The sequence below is a fragment of the Zalophus californianus genome, chromosome 8 (genome assembly GCF_009762305.2).
Source record: "Zalophus californianus isolate mZalCal1 chromosome 8, mZalCal1.pri.v2, whole genome shotgun sequence".
Taxonomy (NCBI): domain Eukaryota; kingdom Metazoa; phylum Chordata; class Mammalia; order Carnivora; family Otariidae; genus Zalophus; species Zalophus californianus.
The window spans coordinates 123,711,363-123,730,276 of NC_045602.1; the positions used below are offsets into that span (position 1 = coordinate 123,711,363).

At 55.6% G+C, this 18,914-nt stretch overlaps 1 protein-coding gene across 9 annotated transcripts in view; it reads left to right on the forward strand.

The window, feature by feature from the left end:
• L3MBTL1 (L3MBTL histone methyl-lysine binding protein 1) overlaps window positions 1-16,818 on the forward strand; it is a 32,638-nt gene extending 15,820 nt beyond the window's left edge. Inside the window, exons 8-22 of one of the 9 annotated variants that reach the window (XM_027623151.2) lie at window positions 1,042-1,130; window positions 1,649-1,753; window positions 2,678-2,813; window positions 3,128-3,219; window positions 4,412-4,563; window positions 4,964-5,040; window positions 5,536-5,621; window positions 5,807-5,917; window positions 6,392-6,506; window positions 7,355-7,454; window positions 7,644-7,841; window positions 7,932-7,981; window positions 11,896-12,053; window positions 12,481-12,543; window positions 15,692-16,818. In XM_027623151.2, the coding sequence (XP_027478952.1) occupies window positions 1,042-1,130; window positions 1,649-1,753; window positions 2,678-2,813; window positions 3,128-3,219; window positions 4,412-4,563; window positions 4,964-5,040; window positions 5,536-5,621; window positions 5,807-5,917; window positions 6,392-6,506; window positions 7,355-7,454; window positions 7,644-7,841; window positions 7,932-7,981; window positions 11,896-12,053; window positions 12,481-12,543; window positions 15,692-15,826 (1,667 nt within the window). In that variant the 3' untranslated portion in view covers window positions 15,827-16,818. Of the gene's footprint in view, window positions 1-1,041; window positions 1,131-1,648; window positions 1,754-2,677; window positions 2,814-3,127; window positions 3,220-4,411; window positions 4,564-4,963; window positions 5,041-5,535; window positions 5,622-5,806; window positions 5,918-6,391; window positions 6,507-7,354; window positions 7,455-7,643; window positions 7,982-8,941; window positions 12,054-12,480; window positions 12,861-15,691 lie in introns of those variants that run through there. The other 8 variants (XM_027623149.2, XM_027623150.2, XM_035728950.1 and 5 more) reach the window with 8 other exon arrangements.
• The last annotated feature ends 2,096 nt before the right edge of the window (window positions 16,819-18,914 follow it).

The window sequence follows — 18,914 nt, forward strand, 5'->3', positions numbered from 1 at the left end:
AAAAAAAGACAGACTTACTCAAGACCACCACTTTGCATTTCATGAGGATCTTTTACTCATAGCATCTCATTTGCTCCTCCAAACGACTCCCTGTGGTAGATGAAGTTGTCTGCATATTGCAGATGACAAAAATGGGGGCATAGAAGTTACTAGAAGAAGATGGAGCTATTTACCCAAGGGATATGAATTGATTTTTGCAAGTAGTTGCCTCTTTCATTGTCTGTGGCCATCAGTTGAAGGCAGCCCAGGCTGACTTTGTGAGCCTACCTTATACGTTGCCAGCTATTCTGGTCTTTAAATGATGTTTCTCGTCTGTGCTGGAGGCCGGGTCTCCATTGCAGGCTAACCTGAAGTTCCTGCAGGGGAATTTGTCTCCCCCTCCCCAGGACCTGGAGACTCCGAGGGCTGTAGGCAGGCCCTGACCACAGTGCGTGTGTGTGTGTGCACGCGCGTGTGTGCGCGTGTCACGTGGCATGTGTATGTCTGGGAGGGCCATAGAATCTGTCTCTATTCTGTGGGCACACCAAGCACACATATATGTATTTGTGTCTCTGTGTGTACCTCTGTGTGTTCAGTGGAAGAATTGAAAAACAAGAGTTTCTTATTTCTTTGTGATCTCGCTCCTTTCTTTCTTCCTCCTTCTACATTTTCTCTTTCCTTTCTTTTCCGTGAGCTTAGGTGGCACTGTGATGAAGTCCTCTGGCTCAGAGCTTGTTACTCAGCTTTGTCAGAGAACAGGGTCCCTCTGTGGCTGAGACTTTGTAACCTCACTTACATACTCTGCAGTCCAGAGTACTTTTGCCGGTTGGCCTGGGGATGAGGGCGGATGGAATTTGGCGTAGCCCCGCCGGAGAACGAGGCTCGCCTGAGGTCTGAGCCCCTGTGTCTGGTGCCATCATGGCTGGGAGGCCCCGGAGGGCGGCACGCAATCATAGACAAGGGTTTGTTTTGCAGGTAAAGTAGAGTTGAGTTGGGGGAAACTGAGAAGAATAGTCTGTCGGGAGCAGCCCAGGGGTCAGTCTGTCTGTCTCCTGTCCACAGCATCAGGGGAGAAGAAGGAAGGCTGGTCATGGGAGTCCTACCTCGAGGAGCAGAAGGCTGTGACTGCCCCTGTCAGCCTCTTCCAGGACGTGAGTCAGATAATTTCTACCTGGGAAGAGCTTGTATGCCCAGTCCAGGAACTCACCACCAAACTCAGGCCTTCTGGTGTATTGTGTGTCTGATAGCCCTCAAAACACTGGCAGAATGGAAGGGGGAGAGGCTGGTTAGGGTCCCAGAGTAGGAAAGGGCTCACCTTGAGAGGCTTTCAGGGTAGGAGGAAGTAGAGAGGTGGGACCCAGGCTCACCCATCACTGCACCTGTGGACTTTTGAATCCCGGTACCTTCTACTCGGTTCTGTACGCTGATCTTCCCATGGCCTGGAAAAGGGGGAGCCCTTAAGTCCAGCCCTGACTTAGCCCACATTTTTCAGAGGACCTGGGAACTAGTCTGTCCTGCTCTGAATCCCTGCACTGAAGATCCCCAAATAAGTTACCCTTTTGGTAATACGAGGCGGGTGGGGCCTAAAGGCAGCTCCTTCACCCCAAGCCCACTAGGCAAGGATAAGACTGGATGGAGGCTGGGTCCTCCCCAATCTGTGCGTTGACAGTACCAGGCAGTCACTCATAATAAGAATGGCTTCAGACCGGGCATGAAGTTGGAAGGCATCGACCCTCAACACCCGTCCATGTACTTCATCCTCACCGTGGCCGAGGTGAGCTGAGGCTTGCACCCACATTCTGGCGATGTCTCTTTCGGTAGACTGACGGGGACTGCTGGGGGCATGGAGGGCCTGGTTTAGATGAGGGAGACGCTGCCCTGCCCTCAGAAAGTGCACAGTCTGTAGGGGCTTATGGTGGAACACACAGAAAGCTAAAAAATGGAACAAACACCAAAGTACTGGGTGTGGTGACATTACTGAATGTTGTATCCCTCAGTGCTGGGGGAGCCCGAGGAGGAGAGATCCTGAGGGCAGGGATGTTGGTGTGCGTCCAACCAAGGTCTTGTCCTCTAGGAGCTCACAGCGTGGGAATCAGTGAGATGAACACATCAGCGACATGCCACGGAGGGGGGCAGGGGGTGGCCAACAGGTGTTGAGGAGGGCAGCACCGAGGGGGCAGAAGGAGCTTCACAGAAAGTCCTCCTGCCAAGCCTTGAGGGATAAGTTGTGAACAAGTCGGGTGTTCCAGGCAGAAGAAGCAAAACGAGCAAAAGTACTGGGGCATGGAACAGGGTGCCAAGTTCTGAGAGCTGCCATCAGCTTGGTGAAGTCAGAGCAGTGTGTGAGTGGAAAGCAGTGAGAGATGGTGGCAGAAGGAAAGGCCATCAGGGGCCCTGAATAAGCCTGAGCCTTGGTAGGTGCCCTTGGGGTTCTGTCCAGGGCTCAAAAGGGCAGGAAGATGTCATAGATTCCACCTGTCTCACACCCAGAACTCAGGGCTCGCGAGTACACGCTCTGTCCTCAACGAGGGATGGGAGAGCACGGGGCCAGGTTCAGGATGGGGGAAGAGTGGTGGGCTGGGGATCCTGCTAGCATTCGAGACCCTCGAAACCACCAGGCTGGGCCAGGAGAGGTGAGGGAGAGGGAGGGGGTGCCTGCCGGCACCCGAGTCCCTGTGATTCTCCGTCATGGGGCTAGGTGTGTGGCTACCGCCTACGTCTGCACTTTGATGGGTATTCCGAGTGCCATGACTTCTGGATCAATGCCAACTCCCCTGACATTCACCCCGCTGGCTGGTTTGAGAAGACTGGGCACAAGCTGCAGCCCCCCAAAGGTAAGGCCTAGCTGGATTACTCACAGCGACCTTCCCTTCTTCCCCGTGGGTCCCCCTTCCTTATTCCCTGTTCCACCGCTAGCCTCTCTTCATCGAATCCTGCTGTGACTAGGCCCCAGGGCTTCTGCTTTGCCCTTTCGCTTTGGGTTTCTACCCAGGTCATGTCCCACCTCAGCAGGGTTTCCTTGGGCAGGCGCTTGAGGGTTGGGAGGTCCTTGGGCCTTCCCGATTCTGGGGCTTCAGTGTGGGGCGCCCTTGCTGCGGCCCAGCCCCTGTCTGCACGGCACTCTCTTCTTCCCCCCTGAGGGGCCCAGGTTACAAGGAGGAGGAGTTCAGCTGGAGCCAGTACCTGCGCAGCACCCGAGCTCAGGCCGCCCCCAAGCACCTGTTTGCGAGCCAGAGCCACGTGAGTGTCCCTGAGCGAGAGTGGACCCCCACCCTCTGGGACAGAATCCCTGCGGCCAGCCAGGCTGTCCTGACTCATCAGGAGAGAGCGCACCTACCAGTGCCCTCAGCTTTGTTCTGGCCTCTCCCACTGAAAGGCCGGCCGAGGGCCAGAGGGGGAGCTGGTTCTAGGTTCCGCCCAGTTTCCCCCTCCGCCCTACTGCACAAACCCTCTCCTCTGAGCACCCGCTGCGAATCCCTGGCCCACCAGCTCAGCCCGGGCACTGGGATCTCCCTATTCTCATTTCTTGCTTTGGTTTGCTCTGCAGATCTTGATTGAAGGTCCAAGCCTCTGTTCTGGGAGCTGCTTTTTCCTTCCCTTTGACCAACACTGCAGCTCTCCCACTTAGTCCCAACACTCATTCCTTGTCCCCGTCTCTGTTCAAGGCAGCTGACAGCTTTATCCAGCAGTTAAAGTAGCTCCTGATCCCCAGCCACAGGTTTGAGAGACTGAGGGAACCCCCATTAAAGTTGTCACCATATCAAAAGTGCAGGATCCCCATGGGTCGGAGTGTCCCCGTGCCACACAGACAGGGACACTTCCTCCCCCACCGCAGTCTGACCCCAGGTTCCCAGGTGATTGGGGGCGTTCTACCCACTATTAGGACAGGGAATGCAGTCTTGTAAGTCAAGCTGTTTAATTCCTGGCCCCACCATTGACTGGCACTGCGGTCCTGGGCATGTTATTTAACTTACAAAATGGGGATGATTGTACCCATCTCCATAGGGTTGTAGTAAAGGTCAAGGGGGAGATGACAGCTTTTAAAGCTAATGCCTGACAGATGCCCTTCCTCCCCTCTCCCCAACACCCCACTGCTGCCCCAGCTGCCTCAGTGCAGGCTAGGCCAGGCTCATCTGGGGAGGAGAGGCTTGTGCTCACCCTGGCCGACTCCTTGGGGTGAATGGGTAGCTTCCTGCCTGTGAGGCTGCCTGTGAGCATACCTTGGAGACTGAAAGCTCCTGAGTGGCTCAGGGCTGGGGGTTAAGATTCTGCCCTGGAGGGACCCTCTTTCTCAGCTGATTTCTCCCCTACCCCGCCCCGCCCCACCCCAGGCATGACTCCTAGAGAACCTACTCCTCCCTGTGCCAGGGGGTTCTGGGTTCGTGCTAGCCAGCCTGGGCCTGGCCATGGCAGCCCCTCTTCTTGCCCCCAGAGCCCCCCACCCCTGGGCTTCCAGGTGGGCATGAAGCTGGAGGCGGTGGATCGCATGAACCCGTCCCTCGTCTGTGTGGCCAGCGTGACCGACGTGGTGGACAGCCGCTTCCTCGTGCACTTTGACAACTGGGACGATACTTACGACTACTGGTAGTGGGAGGGCCCAGACTTGGCCTGGGGGTGGCGGGGTGGCCGGGGCCGGAGGCAGTACTTTCAGACCTCAGGCGCCACGTGGCCCCTGCCTGGGCCTGACATTGATTTTGGCTCTGGGCTATCACTGGCTTTGGTCTGCATCCTAAGAAACACAATGTAATATTAGTTGTTTCATCTAAAAATACCAAGGTTAGGTTGAGCAAGCCGCTGTGTTTCATGATTTTCCCTTCGACATTATGGGAGTCCTAGCGTTTGTAGTTAATGCTGCAGTGTTCAGACTTTTTTATCAGCCATCGGTGTAGCTGTCCCTAAGCAGCAGAGTGAGGGAGGGCACTAAAGCCGTGCTGCCATCATCCTCAGAGTGTCACTCGGGACAGTGAAGTATTCTTGGTTTCAGGTGTGACCCCAGCAGTCCCTACATCCACCCGGTGGGCTGGTGCCAGAAGCAAGGAAAGCCCCTCACTCCTCCACAAGGTGACCCTGCAGCCTGAGAAAATGCCCTTTCCTGGGCCTGGCCCCATAGCCCTCTCCTCCGATCCCTTAGCAGTGCCTCCTTAGCTGGGTCTTTAGGATCTCAGTGAGGGGATGGAAGTGTCCTGGAGCCTCATCTTCTTTGCTTGGGAGTTGAGAAGTCTTTGATGTTAGGAGAGACCTGTTAGCCCCCGGCTCTGCTGAGGTTTAAGGAAGAAAGTTAAATGACCCCCTCAGCACAGGAGCGGGGTTCCAAAGCAAAGAAAGTTTCCAATGGGGCTGGGGCTGGGGCTGGAGCAGCAGGGCCAAGGAGGGGGAATGGGAGCCAGGCTTCCCAGACAGCCCTGTGAACTGTGGGGTGGTGATGTGCTTGGTTCTGGCCAGCACCCCTCTGCCTCAGGAGCCTCAGCCGGGAGCTGGCTCTGGTGGTGGGGGGTGGGGTGCTGTACCCCTTCCATGCTCCTGGTCCCGAGATGTTGTTCTCATCCTCTCCTCCAGACTATCCAGACCCTGATGGCTTCTGTTGGGAGAAATATCTGGAAGAAACCGGGGCCTCTGCTGTGCCCACCTGGGCCTTCAAGGTGGTGAGTCAGCTCTCTCTGATCCCAGAGTTGACCTCTGGGAAGGCATGGAGCACTCGGCCAGCCAAATGGAGTGATCCCCACTTTGGCAGGCCATAATTTCCAAGGCACGGCACTTGGGCTCCCCCTCCTTGGCCCCTCGGCTCCGCTGAGCTGGGCCTTGGCCTGAAAGCTGCTGTCCCCTGCAGCGGCCCCCACACAGCTTCCTGGTCAACATGAAACTGGAAGCCGTGGACCGCAGGAACCCAGCCCTGGTGCGCGTAGCCAGCGTGGAAGATGTGGAGGACCATCGGATAAAGGTGGCCCCGGGCACCTCGGGCTAAGGGAGTGGACAGGCTGTTTGGGCAGGAATTCTGTACACTGGCTAGAGGTCAAGGGCATGGCATGAGCCAGACATAAGGGAGGCTGCAGGTCTAGGAAGAGAGCTCTACACTCGAGGTTGAAGAACTTGGTCTAGCTCTAGCCTCATCTGTGACTTACCTTTGTGGGCTGGGACCAGTCATTTCCCCTCTCTGAGCCTATCAAGTGGGCCTGATGACCCTTGTCCTGTGCCTGGATTGATGGAAGATGCCAGTAACTTAAATGAGTGAGGCCCTTGGAAAATGTGGTGGCGGAGGTGGGTTATTGTGAGGTTGGCCCCTTGGTTCTTCCATCCGGGATGTCGCTTCTGACAGGCCCCGGGGACAGGGAGAGCCGCCAGGAGCCTGGAGGACCTCCTGGCTGAGCTGGGTTCCACGAGGAACACCTGACCTCCAACGGCCTTTCCTCCCCAGCTCCACTTTGATGGCTGGAGTCATGCCTATGACTTCTGGATTGACGCCGACCACCCGGACATCCACCCCGCGGGCTGGTGCTCCAAGACAGGGCATCCCCTGCAGCCTCCTCTCCGTGTGTACCCTTAGGACACTCTGACCCTTTCCTACTGATGTCCAGCCCAACCCCGTGAGCTCTGACAGTCCCTCTCCTATAGCTTGCCCAAGGGATTCTGACCGACATGCACAGCTGGGCTCTAGTGCCCACAGTGAGCTGTGGGATTCCCCCATCCTCCCTGCCTCAGTGGTCTCTGCTACACTGAGCCATGCTTCTGGCTTCCCCAGCTATTGGGTTTAGGGTACTGAGCTGTCCAGGGGCAAGCTCACTTGGGATCATGAGCCTCGGAGAGAGTTATGCACCCGGGGAGTTCCCTCAGCATCCAGCAGAGCCTCACAGAGCAGACATTATGTTTGCTAAGGAAACCAGGTTACCTTAACTACAATCCTGGTCCCTGTAGGTGGGGTGGGAGGTCAGGTCATCAGACCTCCCAGCTCCAAGACACATGGGGTATTGATCCTTCTCGATTATTCTCCAAGCATGAGTAGGGCCTAAAGCAAGTTACCAGAGCCTTGAGAATGAAACAGGGAAGCAGACAGGGTAACATAATTGTGCCTGGTGTGGCTTCTCAGCTGCCTCGCCCACTCCAGCTCTGAGTTGATCTTCTCCCCTAGGGTTCTCCTCTCAGAGACAGGGCGCCTGGGGTTTCAGCATGAAATGAGAGCCAAGCCCCCATACCCCAAAGAGGGGCAGATCCTCAGTAGCAGGAAATGATGTCACGGTCTAGGTTAGGGCCCCGCAGCTGGGGAGCTAGCTCCTAGTGCTGAGCTTCCCCATAGAAACTGTTCCTGCCCTCCCTGCCCTCCATCCCCCCATCCCATCCCCAACCCAGGACCCTATGCTAACTCTTCTTCCTGCTCCCCCAGGACCCAGAGAGCCCAGCTCTGCCTCCCCTGGGGGCTGTCCCCCTCTCAGCTGTCGGAGCCTGCCACACACTAGGACCTCCAAGTACAGCTTCCACCACCGGTGAGTGAGGGGCTCCTGCTAAGAGACCCTCAGGCATTGTTCAGGGAGGGGCCCTCCTACACCTCCAGTGCACGGCCCATCACGGCTCCCCAAAACACTCTGCGAATGGGGCCAGCGCTGGGAAGGGCTCAGTGGGAACAAGTGGGGATTCAGCCCAACTTAAGCCTTCTTCTTCTTCCTCTTGCCCAGGAAGTGCCCCACTCCTGGTTGTGATGGTTCCGGCCACGTCACAGGCAAGTTTACAGCTCACCACTGCCTCTCGGGCTGCCCCCTGGCTGAGAGGAACCAGAGTCGGCTGAAGGCGGAGTTCTCCGACACAGAGGCCTCGGCCCGTAAGAGGAACCTCACGGGCTTCTCCCTAAGGAAGAAGCCTCGCCATCACGGCCGGTGCGGAGGGCAAGGGTGCAGGAACTCGTGTCCTCTGGGGCCAGGCCAGGCACTGATTCCCTGCCACGGACCCGGTCCCTCTCTCTCCAGGATTGGCCGTCCTCCAAAGTACCGGAAGATCCCGCAAGAAGATTTCTCGAGTAAGTCCTGACTCCTCTACCGCATGCCCTGCACAAAATGTTCACAGTGAGTGCGTGGTAACTGGGGGGAGAAGTCACGAGGGGGACCCGGAGGGGGCAGCGGGTGGGGTGGCCGCCTCTTGCTTTCACGTCCTTGCAGTGGTGAGAGCACAGGAGTCCCCTCGGGTTCCAGTCCCACTTCACCCAAGACCTTGTTGTGAGTCTGCAGGAGACACAGAGCCTCTCTCTGGGCCTTGGGTTCCCCACTGTGTGGCAGGAGGATGCCCCCTAGCCCTGCTCCTCTAGCCTCTAGGCCTCCTGGGAGGGAGGCCTGGCTCTCACTGTCTAGCTGTGTGACCTTAAGCAAGTCACTTAATATTTCCGAGTCTCAGTCTCATTTGAGGACATGAATAATACTTCTTTCAGGCATCGAGTACCTGAAATAATAGTACTTAGGAATAGTACTTAGCAATAACATACTGAGCACCTACTGAGGGCCGAGCACTGTCACAGGTGCCTTACGGACATGGTCGCTGACCCTCACAGGCATCCTGGAACGTGGACACCATTCTCTTTTGCTGAGAGAAGAGGAATGGGAGGCTCAGAGGTGAAGTCACTCGCCTTGTAAGGGGCAGAGCTGGGATTCAGACTCGGGTCTGACATCTGCTCTATGTGCTGGTATAACAGGCTGAACGCACCTAGTCCAAATGTCAGCTCACCCCTCCATCTCCTTTGTCTTAGCTTGGGTGCCACAACCAAGTACCACAGACTCCGTGGCTAACCCACAGAGAAGTTTATTTTCTCACACGTACAGAGGCTAAAAGTCCAAGATCAAGGTATCCGCAGGGTTGGTTTCTTCTGAGACCTCACACCTGGCTCACAGGTGGCCGCTTCCTCGCCGTGCCCTCCCGTGGTCTGCCCGCTGTGCCTGTGTGCTCCCGGTGTCTCTCTGCGCATGTCCAAAATTGCTTTTCTTGTCAGGACACCAGACTGGATGAGAGCCCACCCTAACGGCCTCATTTGAACTTAATCACCTGTTGAAAGACCCGTCTCCCAATACAGCTGACCCTTGAACAACAGGGGTTTGAACTGCGTGTCTCCACTTATGTGCGGATTTTTTATAGCACAGTACTATAAATGTGTTTTCTTTATGATTTTCTTACTAACATTTTCTTTTCTAGCTTCCTTTATTGTAGGAATACAGTATATAACCCATATAACATACAAAATCTATGTTAATTGACTGTTTATATTGGTAAGGCTCCCAGTCAACAGTGGGGTATTAGCAGTGAAGTTTTTGGGGAAGTCAAAGTTATACATGGACTTTGACTGCATGGGGTGTTGGTGCCCCTCACCCCCACATTGGTCAAGGATTAAATGTATAGTCCCATTCAGAGGTACTGGGGGTAAGGCTTCAACATATGAATTTGGGGGGAATACAGTGAAGCCCATAGCATGCTCCAAAGGGAGGGACAAGGTGACTGAGCCTTCCTTTGGGTGACAGATTCACCTCATGTCTTCAGCCACCGGCACAGGGCCTGATAGATAGCAGGAGCTCTAGGGCTCTTGCCTTAGTGGAGTTGAATGCCCATGGTCTTAAGGCTAGAAGAGACCATGGGAGATCACCTGGTTCAGTGCTCAGTTTGTGGACAGGACTTAAGCTCTTCCAGTTCTTCAGGAACAGTCTCTGCAACCTGGACTATATGGCATGGTCGTTAAAAGCACAGTGCTGGAGTCAGACGGCCTTTTACGGGCTGGGAGACCTCGGGCAGGTGACCCCCCTCTGAGCCTCAGCTTGCTCATCTGTGCAATGCTGATGATATGCCCACCTCAGAAGGTAGTAGGGGGCTTAAATAAAAAGGTCAAGTAAAGGGCTTAGCACCAGTACCTACTGGTATTATTAGCCCTGTGTGTGTGGTTGACCTCCTCGTGCTGCCGTTCCATACTCCTCTTGGTGGAAGCAGAAGGCACTTCCTGAGGCTTCAGGCTTGAGTGAGGAGGGGCTTGGCCAGCCTCCCTGCCCTCAGAGTGAGGACTTCTGGGGACGGGACTATAGTGGGCATCTTCTCTACCTGACTGTGGGACACCTGGCCAGCTTCCCGTCCAGGGCCAGGTTCTGACCACCAGGAGGCGCATGCCTGTGTGTTCATTCCAGAAGCATCGTGAGAACTTGGGAAGTTGTCTTTCCAGAGACTGAGGCTATGGCGGGAGAGGGTGAGGAAGGGCTTACCCAATAATAATAATAATAATGCTGTAGGTTGAATGTTTGTGTCCCCCCACAAATTCATATGTGAAACCAAATGGTATTAGGAGGTGGGGCTTTGGGGAGGTGGTTAGGTCATAAGGGTGGAGCCCTCACAAATGGGATCAGTGCCCTTATAAAAGAGACCCCCAAGAGCTCCCTTGCTCCTTCCACCATATGAGACCCAGCAAGGGAAGTTGGCTGTTAGCCAGGAAGTGGGCCTTCACCATATACCAAATCTGCTGCTGCCTTGATCTTGGATTTCCCAGCCTCCGTGACCGTGAGGAATACATTTCTGTTGTTTGTAAGGCCAAAGAAACCAAAAACCCAGCAGCTTCTGACTTGTCCCTAGTTGGCTCGCAGTTCGATAAGACACCTGCTGCCCGCAAGAGCCCCCATCCCGTGCTCTGGGGAAGAAAGAGAAGGAGCAGGGCTCCCTACAGCCTCTTGGCCTTGTCCCCCAAGACCCCTCCGCTGGTACGTGGAGAACCAGAAACAGCCTCAGAGGCAGGAGGCCAAACCTCCTCTGGCCAGGAGATGGCCAGGAGATGAAGCGCTGGGCAGAGGCTGCCCAGGGAGAGGCTCCTGGTGCCGCCGGCAGGCACCGAGAGCTGGCTGAGTGGCGCCCGGGAGCGGCTCCCTCGTGGGGCTGGAGGCCGGCTCCTGGGGTCCGATGAGCAGGGATGGCAGCAGGCAGGAGGAGCTACAGAGGGCGGCGCGGGGAGGTGGGGGGAGATCCTAATAGGATCCTGGAGGCTCGGCGGGTGGTTGCGAGGGGCAGGGTCGGGGCGAAAGGCCAAAGCTAAGGGGCCCAAAGGATCAGGGCAGGGACCGTCTGTGACGAGAAGGGGGCGGTGGCGAGGGGCAGCCTCGGGTCCAGAACTGACGCCCAGTGAACAGCAAAGAGGCAGCTCTCTTGGGCTGTGAGCAGAGAGAGGCAGGGCAGGCCCCGTGGGGCAGAGGCCACATGGCTCAGGGCCTGCTGAGGCTGGCAAGGTAGGCAGGGGCCAGGCTCGTCAGAGAGGCCAAAGGGAGTTGAAGTCCAGGCAGGTGAGCGCCGGGCCTGGCCAAGGAGGAGGCCCCGCAGAGCAGCATCACTCCTGAGACCCCCTAGCAGCAGCCGAGGCTGGAGGCTGGGAGGCAGGCCCCAGGCAGAGCGGCGGGCAGCGTAGGCAGGGGGTGGAGCGGAGCAGGCTGGGGTGGGGTAGGGGAGAGGAGCGGAGCCGGACACAGTGGCCGCAGCTTCCGGGGGCGGGGGGTTCCCACACGGAGACCCCCTGACTCTGCTTCAGTTGGTCAGGGCCCCAAAGGCCTCAGGAAAAGGAGGGCAAACCGAACGGGCTTCTGCTGCCCAGGCTGAGAGTCTTGGCTGTTAGAGGCCATTCTGGTGTGGAGCATCTGGAGAACTGTTGGGAATGCCTCAGCATCTTGTGGGGCCCAGGGTGATACAGCCTGAGAGAGATGGGGCCGGGTCCTTCCTCACGGCTGACTCCCGAGAGTCCGCAAAGCGAGAGACTCACTTAACCAGGGGGAGCGAGCAGTGCATGAGGGGTCCCGTCGCCCTCCCTCTTGGCTCTGCGAGACTCTCACTCAGAAGGGGGCCGTTGTCCTCCCGAGGGGCATGGGTACGAGCGGGCCTCGGGGAGCAGCTGAGTCCTCAGCATCGGCCTGCAGCCTCGGCCTCTGCCTCTAGCGCTAGCCGCCGACGCCGTGCACCAGTCCCTCTTCATGTCGGCCCTGTCGGCCCACCCGGACCGCTCGCTGTCCATGTGCTGGGAGCAGCACTGCAAGCTCCTGCCGGGAGTGGCGGGCATCTCGGCCTCGACGGTTGCCAAGTGGACCATTGACGAGGTGAGAGCGAGGACCCGTCCCCGTTCCTGTCCCCTACTTTGCCCTCTCACCACAGCCTGGCAGGAGGGCTCAGCAAAGGCCCTGGTGAGGCAGAGGCGGACGCTGCCCCTCACAGCATCTGCTGCCCCTCCAGCCTGTCCGCCGTCCCTCTTGGTGCCCGGCAGGGGCTGCGAGATGGGTCTGTAGGCCTCCCCTGGTGGGTGGGGGAGGGACGTGCTGCTAGTTCCCATGCAAGTCTGGCGGGAGAGACGCTTCACCTGGGCCCCACCTTGCTCACCCGGCGGCAGAGACGCAAGGGTCCTCTTAGGCTAATAAGAAAAAGCGACGCTGTCCAAGCCCAGAGAGCACCAAGTGCACGTGGGCCCGCCTCCCCCTGCACTCCCAAGCCCCCGTCCCCTTGGCAACACGTGCTTCTCTGGTTTCCAAGGTCTTCAGCTTCGTTCACACCCTGACCGGCTGTGAGGACCAGGCACGACTCTTCAAAGATGAGGTGAGGTGCAAGTGCAGAGTGGGGACAGAAGGGTCAGCCACTGAGGCGACCAGGGAGCGGATGCCCTCGCCAGCGCTGCCCCCTGCTAGGGAGGGCCCTCTGTTGTCCTGCCTGCGGGAGACTGGTCACAGTGACCCACGTCTCTGGGAAAAACCCGGTATGGACTGTGGCCCAGCTTGCCTGAACCCTGTGTTCAGATCACGGCAGGAAGGAAAATGCCTCTTGGAGACAGGGCTCCATTCACTCCTCTGCTCTGCACCCAGCCTGTCTTCCAGACCTAGCTCACTAGGGACAGTGAGTTAAAGTGGGTCTTGAATGGCATACGTCTGCCTTTTACTGCAAGGATCCTAACATATACTTAATTCCAAGACCCAAAAGCTTACTGAGGATAAGAAGCAGTGAGTTGTACATAAAAGAACCCTAGCTTCACAGACAGTGTGGGTGTGAATCCCAGTTCTGGCAGTTTGAGCTCTTTACTGTGTCTGAGTCGGCATCTTCTTATCTATAAAATGAGATAAAAAGAGATAATGAGGGCTAAGTTGATGACAACCTTGCAGGGCCGTCGTGAGCGTTGGAAATGATGAATGGATCATTGTACCAGAAGGTCTAATACAATTATATCACTAGCCTGCTATAGAACAATACACAAATCCTATCACTCTGTGAGAATGCCTGGTACAGTGGGGGTCAGTGGTGGTTCTGGCCCTTAATAGTCATCCTTAAGTAAAGAACTTTGTCGTGACTCTCCCAATTTACACAGTTTGAAACTGGAAGGGACCTTGGAGTTTGTTTAGATCTTCCTTCCAAAGAATACACACATCCGTCCCCCATCACCCAGGAAATCATAGCCTCAACTCCCGGTAGAGGCCCCCTACAGGTCAGGCGCCCATGATAAAGAAGTCTGCTCCTCTCCCCTGAGAAGAATCTCTTTATCCAGACCCAACACAGCCAGTTCTTCATAGTATCCTTGCGTGGCGGAGGATAACTCCACCCGCTCTGGGTGCTTGCCTCCTAGGCTGGTGATCGTACTGTAACGTATGTGTTCAGAGCCGTATACCGGTTTCAGATGCCTTCTGCCCAGCACAGAACATGCTGGTGGGGTCCTCCAGTACCTGCTTTTTGGCTTTGTTTTTAAAAGGACTTTATTTTTATAGAGCAGTTTTAGATTGACAGCAAAATTGAGAGGAAGGTACAGGGAATCCCCCTCAACCCCCCACCCTGACACAGACACGGCCTCCCCCCCCCTTATCAGCTGCACTCAGCACAGTGGCACTCTTGTTAGAATTGTTGAACCGACACCCAGATGTTTCTTAATGGAGATAAAAATGTACCTGGAGCAAAATCCACGCATCCTAAAAGTACAGTTCCACGAGTTTTGTGAGATGTATGTACCCTGAACCCAGTACTTCAACCAAGATATAAAACATTCCCATCAAAGTGGAGGGTTCTTTCTTGGCCCCTTTGTCAGTCCCCGCCCTCATCAGCAGCCACTGTTCAAATTTCTAGCACCGTAAGTTAGTTATACCTGTTCTTGAACTTCACATAAATGGGGGTACAGCTTTTATTCTTGGTGTCTGTCTCTTTTCACTCTGTAATGTTTTTGAGGTTCATCCATGTTATTGTGCATACCAGTAGTTTGTTCATTTGTATTGCTGAGTAGTGCTCCATTTTATGAATAGCCCACAGTTCTCCTGTTAAGGAATATTTGAGTTGTTTTCTCTTCCCCTAGATACAAACCCTATATATATATATATCTTTTTTTTTAATCAAAAATTAAGTTTGCACTAGCTTCATTATAGCCACATCAGACCAGTTTGGAGGTCACGAAAGTCCCCAAGTGCCTTTATATCAATTATCCATTATAGTCTAACCACATTTTCCAGTTTGTTACTTGTACCACTGGATTTTTTTTTTTAATTAACCTAATGTAAAACTTTACTTTTATCCCTATTAAATGTTATTTTGTTGGTTTCATAGTCTCATTGTTTTAAATCTTGATTCTGTCATCTCTGATATTAGTAAGCCTTTCCAGTCTCATACAACTTACCATTTGATAACTAAGGCACACCTTCACCACACCTGTTTCACGAGATGGAGCCATGTGGCACCCGTTAGAGGTCTTCCCTCCGTGACAACAGTCATAAATCAGTGCTCCCTGAGTGCAGTCGTCAGCTAGCCACAGAGCCACGCGAGAGTTAGGTGCTCCAGCATCCTCCCCTTGTCAGAAGAAGGGCTCTCTCCCCCCCAGGGCACCTGCTGCGTATCTCAGTTCAGCATGGTCTGGGGTTCAGCATGGTCTGGGGTACAAAAGCAGTGGCCAGCAGGGGCACAGGGTGGACTGCCAGCATCAAATGGAGTCTCAGTGGGGAGCAGGACCTCCGTGAGAGCTGAGGATGACCCTTCCCAGGATCTGGTCCATGCTCCAGGGAGTGGCCTTTGTCGGGCTGAAATGATACATTCGGACACACACATCAAGATTCTCTCCAGCTGGGACACAGAACAGTCATTCGAGGGATGTGTCATGAGTGAGACATTAGGGCAAGGCAGATGGATGGTCTCATGGGTAGTCAGTCTGTCCAGTCTGGCAGTTGGCCCTGATGGTGCTCAGGAAAGTGTGCCCAGATTCGGACTAAATCACTCTCCCGTCCTCTCTCCCCCCAGCCCCCCCCCCCCGGCAAGAACAGCTCGTAGGTGACACTGTGTACATCACACCGCATCCCCTGCGCGTGTCCCCGGTGTCTGCCTGTTGACCTGCCAGCAGCGCAGACACTGACCCGGGGCTTTGTGGGGGAAGCACAACAGCAGGTGTTTTGAGGCCGCTGTCTGTGGGGACTCAGAAGACGTTAAGCACATACACACTGACATCAGACCAGGCAGCAGAAAAAAAAGTGTGTGTGAACATGGGGGAGCCAGTGGAGATCTCTGTCCTTCTCTGTCCCCATCGCTACTTCCTTTTTTCCTTTCTCCCTCCCTCCTTTCTCCTTTTCCTTCCTCTTCCCGTCTCTGTCCTCCCCGCCCCCCATGCATCCTTGACTCCGATTCTCTTTCTCCCCCGCCCGCTCCCCACGCATACCCCACCTCTCCGTCACTCCTTCCCACGGCCCTCTCCACCTTCTCTGCCTTCCGCCTCCCTCTCCCGACCCCTCAGATGATTGACGGCGAGGCCTTCCTTTTGCTGACACAGGCGGACATTGTGAAGATCATGAGCGTCAAGCTGGGTCCAGCCTTGAAGATCTATAACGCCATTCTCATGTTCAAAAACGCCGATGACACCTTAAAGTGAGTGGCTCAGGGCTGGGCTCACCTCCAGCCCAAGCCGGGCCTCCCTCTGCAGCTGATGCTTCCTTCCCGACTTGAGTTCCTCATACCCCACCCATACCCCCACCACCCTCTACGTCTTACCAGAGGTGGCCCTCCTTCTCTCCGGGGCTGCTTCCTGCAAGGTACTTGGGAGCCCTAGCCCCTGAGTCCTGGGGCTCATCTGCCACCAGGCACACCAGTGAGGGTGTGACTGGGCTGGGGGGAACATTACCGGGGGAGTGGATTGGAGGGGCCCTGCCTCTAGCCACCCCACATCTCCAGCTGACTTGTGTGATCACCAAAGGGTCTTCTTCTTAGCGGTTAAGGACAGTCTGGTTGAACGGGAGTCCTCCGGTCAGAGGCTCATTTCTCTTGGGCCTCTCTCCATGCTTTTCTTTTCTTGGCTCCGACCAAGAAGTGACCCAGCCACAAACATATGTACTCATTCCACTGTCGGGTTTCCTGGACCAGGCCCCCAGCCATGGCCCTCCCAGACCCCACTGGCCCTTCCCCCTTAGATGGGTAAGCTTTGGAAATAGGTTGTCAAAGGATCCACTGGGAGTCTCTGGCTGCTTTTCTCCCTTTCGCCCGGAAGCGGGGGATTCCAAGCCAAGATGCCTTCCTGAGCATGCCCTGTGCTGGACAGCTGGCGTCTTGGTGGCCCACGCCAAGGCCCGCTTCCAGCAGAGTAGGTGGTTAGAGCCTTTTTTACCTGTGCAGAACAGGTTAAGGCTCCACATCTGTTCCCCATATGCCCTTCCTGTGTCAGGTGTGGGGAAGAGGCGGCCCAAGGGTATGTCAGACAATCTCGGGTCTTTGGCCAGAGGGGCAGCTCCAGCAGGCACAATGGTCCCCGAAGCTGGGCACAGCATCCTCACCTGCAGCCATGGACCTCAGCCAAGGTATTGCCCCCGGGCTGAGGACCCCATGCCTGCCAGGCCTGCTGCCGTGGTCTAGCACACATACCTCACAACATCACATTCGGCCTGTCCCGTAAATGTCTTGCTCTTGAGGAGTCTTACAAAGTCCCCTTGAAGCTGGAAGTTGGGAAGGTGAATTCTTCTGTCTGAATCCTCTGTGTCCGTGAGCTGTGAGCCTTTCTTACCACTCTCCCTTTGCAACTGCCAGCCAGGTGGCCTGCCGGGCCTTTGGGACTTCAACCTTTCTGTCCAGGTGGGGGCCTAGCCTCCCCTGATCCACTGCCAAACCAGCCAGGGTGGGGCAGAGGCAGAGGGCGCGGCAGCAGCTGCCCCCCCCCCGCCATGGGGGGTGAGGGACAACCGCCAGGCTCCCTCCCGTGGCCCCGGGTGCTGCGAGGGGCCTGCAGGGTGCAGAGCCAGGCCCATTCCCTCAGTCCTGTGATGTGTGTGCCCATAGGGCACCCTCAGAAGTGCCGGACAGGTGCATCTGTGAGGCTCAGCGCTGGGAAAACGTCAAGGGCTATTACTGTTAAAATATGAAGCTTTAGCTTTCCCACAGAAGTGGGACACCCAAAGCTCTGTTGATGTCCTGCCGCAGCCCGGTACGGGACCCTCTGTCACATGGGCCCCCACGGCTCTGCAGGGCAGCCAGTCAGCCGCCCCGCTGAACTCCCACAGGACTTCGGATGTTCCTGCCCTTGTGGGCCTTAAAGGCAGCTCTGAGCACACCCTTCCTGGGAAGAAAGCGGGCAGGCCCTGCCTCTGGCTGAGGCTCAGCTTTACAGAGGTCGCTTTGGTGTCCCCTTGGCCAAGAGTCAGGAGGAGCCCTTCTGGGCGTCTGTCCTTTGGTTCCCTTGGGTGGTGGCGAAACTCCCCAGCTCCTTGGCCGGGTCTGCTCCTCTTTGAAACTGAGGAGAAACGGGCTTCGTGGTGTGAGGAGAAGGCAGCGAGGCTGCGCGGCTGTGCCGGCTGTGCCGCGGGACCTCCGCGCTCCCGAGGAGCAGGGCTGGGCGGCGGACCTGCCGGCCACCCACGAAGGCCTGCCTGCGGGAAAGGCAGGCTGGATCCACGCAGGGCCTCGCCAGAAGGAGGCCTCAGCACTTTCTGCACCCACGTCAAACTCCTGGGAAAGAAACCGGAAAAAAGGGGGAAAGCAGTGTGCCCTCCTGCCCCTTCCCCCCAATCCTGTCCCCAGAGGAGATCTTCACACGCGGACCGCTGACCAGGGTGCAGGTGAAGGGAGGGAGTCGGGGCCAGGGCCCTGCTCTCAGCCGCAGCCGCGCCCAGCCCCCCCGCCCAGCCCTGGCTGAGGTCAGTGAGGACCTTTCTGTTTAATTTCTGAAGCAGAGAGAATGAGTCCAGAGTTTGAAAATGAAGCCCGTTTGCACTTTCATTCACATGCACTTTGGTGGAATTGTTTTTGTACTTTCCGTGTGTGTGCGCGCGTGCGCGTGCGCGTGCTTTAAGAGACTTCTCTGGTTTAAGATAAAGTGACTCTTGACTCTTGAAGGAGAAAAATTTACAAACTGTCGTGTTTTGTCAGTGTATTGAAACAACATAAATAAACTTTGAACATCTGGATGATATGCAGTCAGGGTCTGTTTCTATTTTCATGATAAAACATCCAGAAAACAAAATGAGTATCAATAGTGCCACTATTTTTTTTTTAAGATTTTATTTATTTATTTGACAGAGAGAGACAGCGAGAGCAGGAACACAAGCAGGGGGAGTGGGAGAGGGAGAAGCAAGCTTCCCGCCCGCCGAGGAAGGAGCCAGATGTGGGGCTCGATCCCAGGACGCTGGGCTCATGACCTGAGCCAAAGGCAGACGCTTAACAACTGAGCGACCCAGGCACCCCTTAAGAGAATAAAGCATTCTCTTTGTTGTTAGGGGGTCCTTATTCTGTTTTAAAGATAAGAAACGAAGGATAAAGATAAATGGGTATACTTGTCTACACTGAGAAATATAAACAATGGGAACCCCCAGAAAACAGTATGAATAAGACCTGATCCTTGACAGTTTATAAATGGACAGGGGCAGAAAATTCAATGAAGTCCTCCAGTTTTTATTTTTTATTTTTTTTTTTAAAGATTTTATTTATTTGACAGAGAGAGATAGGGAGAGCAGGAACACAAGCAAGGGGTAGTGGGA